At 47.7% G+C, this 13,648-nt stretch overlaps 1 protein-coding gene across 1 annotated transcript in view; it reads right to left on the bottom strand.

The window, feature by feature from the left end:
- CAMTA1 (calmodulin binding transcription activator 1) overlaps positions 1 to 13,648 on the bottom strand; it is a 293,220-nt gene that overhangs the window by 78,538 nt on the left and 201,034 nt on the right. Inside the window, exon 5 of the mRNA XM_070956332.1 lies at positions 9,176 to 9,247. Coding sequence (XP_070812433.1) covers positions 9,176 to 9,247 — 72 coding nt within the window. The remainder of the gene's footprint in view (positions 1 to 9,175; positions 9,248 to 13,648) is intronic.

Genomic DNA, 13,648 nt, shown 5'->3' with positions numbered 1-13,648 from the left:
GCCCTCCCCAAAAATATTTAAATGCATGCACAGACAGTCCCCGCTATTTCCTCTGGTTTGGGTTAGGGAGACAGAGCTGGAAATCAGGCAAGATGGCAAGAGGAGCCCCGACTTGCTCCACGCGCCCCAAAATATCTGAGCCTGGATAGCTCAACAGACTAAAAGCCTGTTATTAACACAGCTGCCTGCAATTTCTGCAGGTTCGAATCTCGCCAGGCTCAAGGTTGACTCAGCCTTCCATCCTTTCTAAGGTAGGTGAAATGAGGACCCAGTTTGTGGGGGCAATAAGCTGACTTTGTATAAATATACAAAAGGATGAAGGCTATTGCTTAACGCATTGTAAGCCGCCCTGAGTCTCCGGAGAAGGGCGGCATATAAATGTAATTAAAAAAAAAAATAAGACCTCCCCGAAAATAAGGCCAAGCGCTTATTTCGGGGTTCAAAAAAAATATAAGACAGGGTCTTATTTTCGGGAAAAACACGGTAACAAAAGTCATAAAATCTTTTTGGATCTTTTATTTTTGGATTTTTTATTATTTTCACAAGTCACTCAAGTTGGCGAGTGGACCTAATGCTCCTTCTTCTCTCTGTTTTGTCCACAATAACAACAATCCTGTGAGGTGGGTTGGGATGAGAGAGAGAGAGAGTGGGGAGGGAGACTGGCCCAAAAATCACCCAGCTGGCTTTGGTGGCTAAAGGAGGGACTAGAATTCACCAGGCGCCCAAGTTCTCCAGCTGAGAGTTGGTGGCTCAACTGCAGTGCCCATCAGATGACAAATGAGCAAGAGTTGGTTGGATAATTAGCCATCCCAAAGAGGGAGGGAAGAAAGGAAAGGAGGAAGAGAGAAGGGAAGGGAAGGAGAAAGGAAAGGGAAGAGGAAAGGAAAGGAGAGGGAAGGAAAGGAAGGGAAAGGAAAGGAAAGGAGGAAGAGGGAAGGAAGGGAAAGGAAAGGAAAGAGGGAAGAGAAGGACGAGGGAAGGGAAGGAGAAAGGAAAGAGGGAAGGAAAGGACAGAGGGAAGGAAAGGATGAAGGAAGGAGAAAGGAAAGAGGAAAGAAAAGGAAAGGGAAGGAAAGGAAAGGAAAGAAGGAAAGGAAAGGAAAAGAGGAAGAGGGAAGGAAAGGAAGGGAAAGGAAAGGAAAGAGGGAGGGAAAGGAAAGAGGGAAGGAAAGGATGAGAGAAGGAGAAAGGAAAGAGGAAAGGAAAGGAAAGGAAAGGAAAGGAAAGGAAAGGAAGGGAAGGGAAGGGAAGGGAAAAGGAAAGGAAAGGAAAGGAAAGGAAAGGAAAGGAAAGGAAAGGAAAGGAAAGGAAAGGAAAGGAAAGGAAGCAGAGTCTTTGTTCTGGCAGAGATTCCCAATATTGGGGCCAAGATCTCCATCCCCAAAGAACCAGCCAAGCCAAGCCAACCTCTGTCTGGTCCCTCAGTTTCCCCTCCGGGCGAGCGGAAACCTGCTCCTACCGTGTCCCTGCCTGGTCTCGGAGACATCCGGCCAGAAGCCAGCGATCGGATGGCAGTTAATGAACAAAACGCACATTTAATATTGAGGATAAAGGGAGGCATTAAAAAGGGCAGCAAAGGCTGGCGTTATTGGCAGATTAAGCGCCGAAACAAAAGAAGGAGGCAACAGCTGTTTCTCTCCTCTAATTTCCTCCGCCAGGAGCCCATCCACACTCTCTCACACACACACACACACACACTGAGGCTCCTTAATGAAAAATTTTCGTCTTCCTCTACAGCAACATTCAAAAATAAAGTTTCCCCCAGAGTTGAGATGCACCAGAATTCAGGAAGCCTAAAGATCTTTCTTTTTCGGAATCTTTCTTTTTAAATCACTTAAGTTTTTTTTGGGGGGGGGGATGTCTCCTTGGAGGTCTTCTAGTCCAACCCCCTGCTCAAAGAGAGAGAGAGAGAGAGAGAGGGAGAGAGAGAGAGAGGAGAGAGAGAGAGAGAGAGAGAGAGAGAGAGAGAGAGAGAGGGAGAGTAAGTTCTCTCCTTAAATCCGCCAGGATGGAAGTCCAGCTGGCAGTCGATTAATGTGGGCGGAAGGAAGAGAGAAGGAAGTTTTCTATGGAGTGAGCTGGAGGAGATGAGGAGGAGGAGAGGAAGAGGAAGAGGAGGAGGAAGAGAGGCAGAGAAGAATGGGGGAGGAAGAGAGGAGGAGGAGGAAGGGAGAAGGACGGGATGAGAAGAAGGAGAGGAAGAGGAGGAGGAGAAAGAGAAAAGAATGGGAGGAGGAAGAGGAGAGGAAAAGGAAGAGAGGCAGAGGAAGAGAGGCGGAGAAGAATGGGGGAGGAGGAGAAGGAGGAGGAAGGGAGAAGGACAGGATGAGAAGAAGGAGAGGAAGAGGAGGAGGAGGAAGAGAAAAGAATGGGAGGAGGAGGAGGAGAGGAAAAGGAAGAGAGGCAGAGGAAGAGAGGTGGAGAAGAATGGGGGAGGAGGAGAAGGAGGAGGAAGGGAGAAGGACAGGATGAGACGAAGAGGAGGAGGAGAAAGAGAGAAAAGAATGGGAGGAGGAGGAGGAGATGAGGAAGAGAGAAGAATGGGGGAGGAGGGGAGGAGGAGGAGGAAGAGAGGAGAATGGGGGAGGAGGAGAAGAGGAGGAGAAGAGGAGGAGGAGGAAGAGAGTAGGATGGGATGAGAAGAAGGAGAGGAAGAGGAGGAGGAGGCAGAGAAGAATGGGAGGAGGAGGAAGAGAAGGAGGAGATGAGGAGAAGGAGGAGGAGGAAAGCAGAGGAGGAGAAGGAGGAGATGAGAAGGAGAGGAAGAGGAAGAGAGGCAGAGAAGAATGGAAGGAGGAGGAAGAGAAGGAGGAAAAGAATGGGAGGAGGAGAATATGGGAAGGAAGGAAGGAAGGAAGGAAGGAAGGAAGGAAGGAAGGAAGGAAGGAAGGAAGGAAGGAAGGAACGTTTTGCTTTAGTTAACAAAGTTGTGAGTATCTTTCTTACCACAACTGTTAAGCGAATCACTGCAGTTGTTGAGTTACTAAGACGGTCATTAAGTGAATCTGGTTCCCCCATGGACTTTGCAGGTTAGAAGGTTGCAAAAGGGGATTGCGTGACCCTGGGGACACTGCAACCGTCATAAATACAAGTCAGTTTCAAAGCGTCTGATCACATGACAGCTGAGTCCAGTGCCTGACGCGCGGATGCACGGAAGGCAGAGAGGAGAGGAGAGGAATGGAAATCTATGGGCCGGTCCTTGGGACGGAAGAGCCACCACTGCTAGCGAAGCCCCACATTAGCTCTGGGGATAAAAGGCAGGGGGCAGACATGAATAGATGTGGCAGACAACTTATTCATCTTCCAGACGGACAGACTTGTTAGCCTGCGGTGAGAGAGAAACGTTTTGCCGGGGCTGCCGGAGCACCTAATAAAGGAATATTTTGAATTCACATCAGTCGGTTTGTCGTGTTTGGGGAGCTGGGTCAGAACAATTTGCCAGTTTTATAGCCGAGTTCTAAAGTCTTGAAAAACGGGGTTTATAATAGAAACTCTGACACCGTCTAAAAATATATATATATATAGAGAGAGAGAAGCTCTGTTGGGTGCGACAATAATGCAGCCTCAATTTATAAAGCGCTCGGGAATCCTCGGCTGTTTCAAAACTTACGGAGAATAAATCCCGCTCCTGGAGGGTAAAACCGGTGTGAACCACAATCGCAAAATTGCAAAAAACGGTCACGCGGCCAGGCGATATCGCCTGGCCGCCTGACCGGTTTTTGCAATTTATACATTAACGATAATCATGCAGGCACGGCCAGAAAATCAGAATGCACTTCAACGGCAAACCATAGAATGAGAGAGTTCGACGGGACCTTGGAGGTCTTTTAGTCCAACCCCCTGCTCAGGCAGGAGATCCTGCACCGTTCTCGACAAACAGCTGTCCAATCTCTTGTTTAAAACCCTCCAGCGTTGAAGCATTTCTGGTGGCAAGCAGTTCCACGGGTTAATCCTTCTCCCTGTCAGAAAATTAGTTCCAGGTTCCTTAGTTCCCATCCGTCGCTTCTCGTCCTGCCTTCAGGGGCTTTGGAGAACAGGTGGAACCCCCCCCCCTCTCCATCCCTTTTATCCCTTTTCTTTTGGGGCAGTTTCTCAAATATTGCAAAACTGCTCTATTTTACATTTTAAATTAAGATTTTTATTATTATTATTATTTTTTCTTTAAAAACAAAAATGAAAAAAAAAACCCACCTTCCATTTTATAACTGTTCTGTGTCGGTACAATAGCCACAATTTATATTTCTCCACCCACCCACCCCCACATATTTCACATATTTATATTTTATTTTGCATGATAGATTTTCCAATATCTCAGGGGCTGCCCCAAAGAAGAGGGAGCCAAGCTATTCTCCAAAGCACCCGAAGGCAGGACAAGGAGCAACGGATGGAAACTCATCAAGGAGAGAAGCAACTTAGAACTAAGGAGAAATTTCCTGACAGTTGGAACAATTAATCCATGGAACTGCTTGCCACTAGAAGTTGTAAATGCTCCAACACTGGAAGTTTTTTAAGAAGATGGTTGGATAAACATCTGTCTGAAGTGGTGTAAGGTTAGGCAACCTGGAATTAAGGAGGAATTTCCTGACAGTGAGAACAATTAGACAGTGGAACTGCTTGCCACTAGAAGTTGCGAATGCGCCAACACTGGAAGTTTTTAAGGAGATGGTTGGATAACCATCTGTCTGAAGTGGTGTAGGGTTTCCTGCCTGGGCAGGGGGTTGGACTAGAAGACCTCCAAGGTCCCTTCCAACTCTGTTCTTCTATTTCTATTGTTTAAATTGCCGGAGAAAAGGCAACCTTTTGCCCAGGATGCCAGCCCAGCCTTCAAACGGAGAAAAAACCCCAGGATGCCTGCCTTATTTTTCTGTAGCTACCTCGCTGGCGATCTACCGGCGTTTCCCAAATCCTATCAAGAGGGTCGGGAGCCTTTGCAAAGACTCCAGGGAGCAAAGAGGGGTCTTTTTAAAAAATCCTTCTATGGGGGTGGGGGTGGGAGAAGGCAGAGGACCGAGACCCTGCTTGCATGCCAGAGAAGCTTGCCCATCCCATAATTTCCCTGTGCCGCAATTGCTTTTCCGCTTTGTTTTCTCCGGGAACTGCACACACAGCCTGTTTACACCTGCAGAATGTTAAATCGGGGAGGGGGGGGGGCTTCCCCAGCCTCTTTTTTCTCCCCCCCCACTTTCCCTTGAAGATTGCAGAGAAAAAAAAAAATAAGATTTTCCCGTTTCTCGGATAAAGACGGAGGGTCAAGAGAAGCGGGAGGGAAGGAAAGACCAAGGGGGTGGGGGGGTGGGCAGGGGGCATCTTGGATTGGGACAAAGGGACATTTGATGGACAGGCCCTAGAGAACAGGCTGCCCTGGGCAGGAGGTTGGACTGGATGACCTCCGAGGTCCCTTCCAGCATTACAATTCTACAGGTACTTCTTCTTCTTCTCCTCCTGCTCCTCCTCCCCCCTCCTCCTCCTCCTCCTTTTCTTCTTCTTTGCCTCCTCCTCCTCTCCTCCTCCATCTTCCTTCTCTCCTCCTCCTTTCCGCAAACCCCTCTACCTTCCAGTAACTGATGGTGTTCCCTAGTTGGGTAATTAAATGTCTGCAAGAAAATATCCAAGCTCAAGAGTGCACCAAGGACCCCACAGTTCTCCTCCTCCTCCTCCTCTCCTCAAACCCTAATTCCTATTTATTTATTTATTTATTTATTTATTTATTTATTTATTTATTTATTTATTTATTTATTTATTTTTATTTTATTTCTATACCGCCTTTCTCCCGTAGGACTCAAGGCGGTGTACAGTCAAGAAAAATATAGATGCACAAACATCATAAAATTGCTAATTAAAATTATTATTATAACATAGTTTGGCCCAATTAAATAGAACCTAAAATTAGATAACATTTTAAAAAACATTCACATGTTCTTCTAGCATTGATGATGTTCCCTAGTTGGCTCACGAGAGGTCTGCAAAAAAAACACCAAGCTCAGAGACCACCAAGGACCCTACAGTTGTCCATCTCTCCTCCTCCTCCTCCTCCTCCTCATCATCATCACCCCCCCCCAAAAAAAAAACCCACAATCCCTTCTGGCACTGATGATGTTCTCTAGTTGGGCCCATTCGCACTCCGAGGTCCCTCTCACAGTTTACTTCTGTTGAGCCAAGTTTGACTTAAACCCTACCCATACATTTGGGGTTTCTTTTTTTTTCCTTGCCTAAGTGTGAAACCTGATGTCAGGTTTCGAGGTCGTCTCAAATAAATTGCATTTCAAACAAAGCCTTTGAAGAAAAACTCCCATTTATTAAGCACGACATTCTACCTCCCGACTCATTGAAGCCAACACTGACTTCCAGACCCAAAACCCTCCCTTTCCGTTCCCCACTCCCCTGCACTCATTGGCCATCTTCCAAGTCACTCTACCCCTAATCTACTGCTCCAGCTCAAAGGAATTTCCCCCCTCCCATCCCATCTCCTAGGGGATATTATCTCCAGGGAAAATAAGTAGGTGAAAAGTCAAACGTCCCTTTCCAGACGCCTCCGCTCCTCCTTCTTATGTCAGCACTAGAGTAAATGCAACTTGAAGTGCTGACACCTGATTTGTTTAGTGACCCCCCCCCCCCCTCAATCCGATGTTTTCCTGAGGAACGAAAATGCCCTTGGGGTTGGCCTCGGCCTTTCAGCTCTTCCTTGTGGAATTTTCCCTGGTGCAATTTTTGGTTGTGCGTTGAGATCAAAACTGCACAACAGGCGTAGCCGCACCAAGGAAGTGAGGCTGGCGATGCCACCTGTGCACAATGCAGATTTTTCTTGCCATTATCCTTTGTGTGTGTGTGTGTGTGTGTGTGTGTGTGTATTTGTGTGTTGCAGGGGAGAGAACTAAAGGGAATATTAAATTAAAAGAAAAGAAAAGAAACTTCGATCAAGTGTTGTGAAGGACATTTTTCCTTTGAAACCTTATCCTTGCCGCTGAATTGTTCCGGGCCTTTTGAAAACGCAACGGCGTCGCCTCTGCCTTGAAGATCAAAAGACGGCTGATCACAGCCCGGTGGGGCAAGGGGACTTTGAGGGCATCTAGACCAGCCCCCTGCTCAGTGCAGGAATCAACATTAAAGCAAAAATGCGGCGGCCAAGGTGGCATCGACAGAAGGACAGTACCCGAGGTCACGAGAAGCGTTAATGCCGCTTTATATGGAATTTTAAGACCGTGGTTGGAGGCCACTGACTCGTATTTACGACCGTCGCAGTTTCCCGGTGGTCTTACGTGATTATCCCTTCGACCAGCAAATTCAAGGGGGGCGGTGGGGGGGGAGAGCCAGATTCGCTTAACAACCGTGGGACTAATTAGAGGATTCCGCTTAACGACGGGGGCAAGCAAGGTCGTTGAAAGGGGACGAAGCTCCTTTAAAACCACTGCCTCGCTTAGCGAGGGAACTTTCCCGGTCGTAAGACGAGGACTTCCCAAGGCGTTTCCCCCTGCGCCAAAGTTGCCCTGGAGTTCCCCCGATCTGAAACTGCCCCCCCTCCCACCCCTCCAAAGAGGCTGAGAAAAACAAAGGGGTAGGGTTGGACTAGATGACCTCGCGGGCCCCTTCCAGCCCCAACGATCCAGGGCTGTATTTTAAGCTGAGGGGGGAGCCGTGGCATTGATTTTTATTTTTTGGCTTCATTTGAGACTTTTCTCCCAACCCACCCACCCCCCGAGGGTACTAAATTTAGAAAGGCAGGTAAGTTGTGAAAATAAGATTTAAATCGATTTTTTTTTTTTAAATTGGGCAATTTTAAGTGGCATGGATTTCAAACTCCCAGAAGTCCCCCGGCCGGGGGGGGGCTTCTGGGAATTGAAGTCCTCGCCTCTTCCCAGTGAGAAGCCCTGATTTATAGAGGCTATTTCTCTTGTGGCTTAGAGAATAAAGTCCGCTGGCCGCCTCATGTGGTCGCAAAGCCGAGGAATGGACACAAATGCCTCTTGAATGCGTCGCTGGGCTGTGGTGGATTATGGAAATGATTCGGTGCAGCGCCTGGGGAATTCCGGCACTGTCGTTTCCAAATCGCTGACTCTTTAAATTTGCCATTATCATAGCACGCCGGCGCTTGGAGGCTCCAAAATAATACATTTTCCATCAAGAAAAGATGAAAAAGGGCTCAGCTCCTTTAAAATATGTATATATGTTTGTGCGTGTGTGTATCATCATCATCATCCTCTTTTAACAACCCCATAATCCCTTGTGGGGTGGAGTCTGGGCAACTGAATGGAGCTAGCAGAGTGATTACTGGCCGGATGCCCTTCTCGTTGCCAGTGTGGAGTTTTGTTCGGCAGATATATTCTCATATATATATATATATATGAATGTAAATGCAGAGAGATGCACAACAGATCGGGAATATGACAGATAAAAGAACGAATCTAACTCATCATAAAATCCGGCATGTTCTAATACAGGCGGTCCTGGACTTAGGATACTCCAGTTAGTGACCGGAGTTAGAGTTATAACGGCCCTGAAAAAAGGTGACTTAGGACTACAGATGGTGTCTATGACCTCAAATCTCCACACCTGGCCACGTTCTCGGCATTCGACCCACTTGGTGGTCATCTCCTTTCTGGTCTTGTTCCTCAAACCTTCACCCATCCCCAAGTCCCACCAACCCTTACTACCAGGATCAGAAGATGTTCTCTGCAGGCCTCGGTGGAGGAAAACCTGCACAGTCAACAATAAATCCTTGCAACGATCCCCGTGGCAGCGAAAATATGTAAGTCACTACTCGGCGTAGTAGAGCCAGAGAAGCAAGTTCTACAAAACAGCTGATTTTTTTCTTTTTTTTTGGGAAACGAAAATCCAAATACAGCATTTTTATATTTTTTGGCGGGGGGAAGGATGCAACTCCTCCCAAGCCTTTTTTCCCCAAGCACGAACAAATTAAAACACCCCAAAACACAACTCAACAACGAAATCACGGCAGCCAGAGAACGAGGCTTGTCCCCAGCCCGGTTCGAACCCGACATCCATAACAACAGAAGCAAGATCGAACGTCGAAAGGAAATTGAAAACTTTTGAAACGAGGGCGGAGAAACGAGGCGAAGAACCGGCAAGGGGAAAAACAAAACACAAGAGATATTTTGGGGAACCGCATCAGCTCCACCCTGCCCACCTGACAAAAGGGGGAACCTGGCACCTGTCTTACCTGAAGCAGCCAATAGCACCTTCGGTGGAACGTGGGGATGATGGACGAATGGACGTAACAGCCGTACAGACACTAAAGAGAAGGAGAAAACAGAGGAGGGGATCAGCGCGTGAGAACGAGTCAAACATCAAAAAAACATCTGTCCATCAAGAGCTTGGAGGACTCTTTCCCCGACTATCAAATCATACCAGGAGCTTGCTCATCAAACCTTCCCTTCTGCCAAAGTTGAAAGCTGGTTAGTCAGGAAAAACAAACAAGACTTGGTTAGTCAGAAAACAGCTTGTAGACGCCGCCTGATTATGGGGTGCCATAAAGTAACAAGCAAAGTGATGGAGTGTGTGACACTGCACCCCACGTGTGGCTGGAAGGCAAAAACCCCACAAAACGTGCGTCTCAATTGTTTTGGCCGCGCCGTGCGGGGGAATTCACTGGAGAAAGCCAATTCTAGAACGTAAGAGTGGGAAGGGGCCTCGGAGGTCTTCTAGTCCAGCCCCCTGCTCGAGCAGGAGGCCCTAAACCATTTCAATCAATCAATCAATCAAAATAGAGTTGGAAGGGACCTTGGAGGTCTTCTAGTCCAACCCCCTGCCATCCTTCGTGCCACCAGGGAGTGTATTCCCTTTAACCAGAGAAAAGAGAATAATTTTTCATTTCCTATCATCCACGATGCCCGTCAAGCGCATGGACTGGGCCTCCCCTGAGAACGGAACACGGATCCCACTTTTTCTGTGTTTTTGAAAACCTGCAAAGATGCCCCTCTCTCTCTCTCTCCCTCTCTCTCTCTCTCTCTCTCTCTCTCTCTCCCTCCCTCCCTCCCTCCCTCCCTCTCTCTCTTCTCCAGGGAGCTGCTGATTAATTTTGGTCCTGAGTTTAAATCACATTTTACAAGTTTTATTTTGTGTTTTAATCACTTTTCGCTGCCGAGAGTCGCTTATTTGAGCAGAGAGGTGGGATGGAAATGGACTCAGCTCAATGAATCAAAACGGTAAAGGAAGAAAGGAAAGGAAGGAAAGAAAGAAGGAAGGAAGGAAAGAAAGGAGGGAGGGAGGAAGGAACAGAAGGGAAGATGGAAAGAAGAAAAAGGAAAGGAGGGAGGGGGGAGGAAGCAAGGGAGGGAGGGAGGAAGGACAGAAGGAGAAATAGAAACAGAAAGAAAGAGAGGAAAAAAGAAAGGAAGGAAAGAAGGAAGGAAGAGAGGAAGGAGAGAGAGAAAGAAAGGAAGAGAAGGAAGGAAGGAAGGAAGGAAGGAAGGAAGGGATGGAGGGAGGGAGGAAGATTTAGTCCTCCGCTTGTAAGCGGAGGTCTCCAGCTTTGCAATACGGCAAAATTCAGCTGATCTGATCGTGTCTCCCCTCTGGTCTACCTGGCAGGGCTGACGCGCAGTACCCTCGGCTGGGAGACGTCACACCCACTGCCCCCCTGCTGCGTTGTTTGCACCCACCACTCCTTCCTTGCTTTCTGCACATTATGAAGGGAGTCCCTTTAAAAGGCGCCCAGAAGGGAGAGGAGAGAGAAGGGGGGGGGGGCTTCATTAGGTTGCCTTTTTTTTTTTTAATTGAAAAGGTTCTCCCTCCCCCTAGACACACCACACACACACACACACACACACACCCCGAGCCCACAACGCACAACAGGAAGCCCTGGTGTATCTGTGGCTATGTTAATGCGAGGCTGGGCCGGGCGCCAAGGCATTAAGTGAAATCGAATTCCGAAAAAAACAGCTTTAATCAGCAGTTTTTTATGGATGGAATTGCTCTCCTCTTCCAAGGTTAATTCTGAGCATGCAGAATTAATGGCCTGGACCGAGACGGGGTGGGGTGGGGTCTCTCCCACCCACCCACCCACCCATGGTCTTCCTTTCCCTGGACAACAAAAATGCCCCAGGACGGAGAAGGAGGGTTGGGCCCGGTGGGGCAGAGGGTCGTAGAACCTAAGAGTTGGAAGGAAGGGACCTCGGAGGTCTTCTAGTCCAACCCTCCCAGGGTTAAGCAAGGTGCTCACTCTGTTTGGTGAGCCCCAGAGGTTGGTGTGCTAAGGGAGACATTTCCTCAGGGAGCTTTGCCCCATTTTACGACCTTTCTGGGCCTGGCCACCGTTGTTAAGTGAATCACTGCGGTGGTTAAAAGTTAGTCACACAGGGTTGGGAAGGGAATCCGGATACCCCCAGGGACGTCGCTTGTCAAGAGGTCGCAAAAGGGGGTCCTTCCTTCCTTCCTTCCTTCCTTCTTCTCTCTTTCTTTTTCCTTCCTTTTTCTCTCCTTTTCCTTCCTTTCTTCCTTTTTCTCTCTTCTTTTTCCTTCCTTCCTTTTTCTCTCCTCTCTTTTTCCTTCCTTCCTTCCTTTTTCTCTCCTTCCTTCCTTCCTTTCTCTTTCTCTTTTTCCTTCCTTTCTTCCTTTTTCTCTCCTTCTCTCTTTCTTTTTCCTTCCTTCCTTTTTCCCTCTTCCTCTCTTTCTTTTTCCTTCCTTCCTTTTTCTCTCCTTCTCTCCTTTTCCTTCCTTCCTTCCTTTTTCTCTTCCTTCCTTTTTCTCTCTTCCTCTTTTTCCTTCCTTCCTTTTTGTCTCCTTCTACTCTCTCTTTTTCCTTTCTTCCTTTTTCTCTCTTCCTCTCTTTCTTTTTCCTTCCTTCCTTCTTTCCTTTTTCTCTCCTCTTTTACCTTCCTTCCTTTTTCTCTCCTTCTCTCTTTTACCTTCCTTCCTTTTTCTCTCCTTCTCTCTTTTACCTTCCTTCCTTCCTTTTTCTCTCTTTCTCTCTTTCTTTTTCCTCCCTCCCTCTCTCCCTCTCTCTCTCTTCCTCTTCTATAAAGTACAGACCAGCTGGCAAGACGGAGGGAAGGTCACCCTTGGCTAAAATCAGGGAGACCTTGCAGATTGCAAAGAACTGTTGCGTGGCCTGCACCGAAAAGCCTTTGCCAGGTGATCTGTTCTGGGATCCATTCCTGAGAGCCTTGGGGGGGGACTTTTCCAAGCTCCCCCAACCCACTTCCCTCCCCCAAACTCCTTCTGAAGACCAGGAGAGGTGGACGGGTACGTGACCCCGTCCCTGTGGGTGGCAGGGCCTGCCATCGGCCACTAGATGGCAGCAAAGGACCACTTTTTAATTCTGCCCCCCCCCTTTAATCAAAGGAAAAAATAAATAAATTTAAATGACCAGTTTTTCAGTTCCCACGAGCAAGATTGTCTGAGTTTGCAGATATTCATTTCAAAAATCATTTTATATATACATGGACTCACATATATACATATAATTTTTTTAAAAAGTGAATAAATGTGTGTATATGTATTTGTGTATATATACATATATGTACGTAAACATATATAAACATACACACACACACAAATACATACACATATATACTGTACATACACAGGTAGTCCTCGCCTTACGACCACAACTGAGCCCCAAAGGTCCGTTGCTAAGCGAGACATGGGTTAAGTGAGTTTTGCCCCATTTTATGACCTTGCACTTAACCGTCGTTAAGTGAATCCCCGACCTTGTTCAATGATTAATGCGGTTGTTAAGTGAATCTGGCTTCCCCCGCAGACTTTGCTCGTCGGAAGGGGTGCCAAAGGGAGGGGGGTCACGTGACCCCTGCAGCTGCTTAGTGACGGAAACGTTGAGCTCCGTTTCGGTCGTAAATCGAGGACTCCCTGCAATCCGCATTTCCTGGAAAAGGGGGGTGGGAAGGAGGACCCTCAAAAAGAGGAGGGGGGTTTGCGGTAGAGATGATTTGGAAAAGAACGCAGCCTCCCCCTCCCCCTTTAATGAAACCCCTTTCGGGGAATGTGAAAAATAAAATAAAATTCAGACATTGCAGTTGGACAAGCTAAAAAAGAAATCTACAACTCCCGGCTGGATTACGCCGGCGAGAGAGGGAAATATATATTTAAATAAAATCTATTTTTCCCTCCCTTCAAAACCCGTCTAGATTTCTCCCCCTTCCATATGCAATTCCCCAATTCCCCTAATAGGAAGTTAAATCAATCTGAAGAGAGAACAAATCACTTAAAAAACTCCAGTCTGAAAAGTTTAGATATGAGGCAGGGGGATAAATTATATGGGCCCCCACGTAACCACTTGGAGCAGGTGACCTTCTGGGGGGGGGCTTGGGAAGAGGAGGGGGAGGAGGAGGAGGAGGAGGAGGAGGAGGAGGAGGAGGAGGAGGAGGAGGAGGAGGAGGAGAAGAGGAGGAGGAGGAAGTGGAGGAGGAGGAGGAGGAGGAGAAGAAGAAGAAGAAGAAGAAGAGAAAGAAGAAGAAGGAGGAGGAGGAGGAGGAGGAGAAGAGGAGGAGGAGGAAGAGGAGGAGGAGGAGGAGGAGGAGGAGAAGAAGAAGAAGAAGAGAAAGAAGAAGAAGGAGGAGGAGGAGGAGGAGGAGAGGAGGAAGATAGAGACGGAGGAGGAGGAGGAGGAGGAGGAGAGGAAGAAGAGGAAGAAGAAGAAGAAGAAGAAGAAGAAGAAGAAGAAGAAGAAGAAGAA

Source organism: Pituophis catenifer, unplaced genomic scaffold (assembly GCF_029215685.1).
Source record: "Pituophis catenifer annectens isolate HBS135680 unplaced genomic scaffold, rPitCat1.0.hap2 SCAF_18, whole genome shotgun sequence".
Lineage (NCBI taxonomy): Eukaryota > Metazoa > Chordata > Lepidosauria > Squamata > Colubridae > Pituophis > Pituophis catenifer.
The sequence above is the reverse complement of the archived record's forward strand: the minus strand, read 5'-3'. Positions and strand labels throughout refer to the sequence as shown.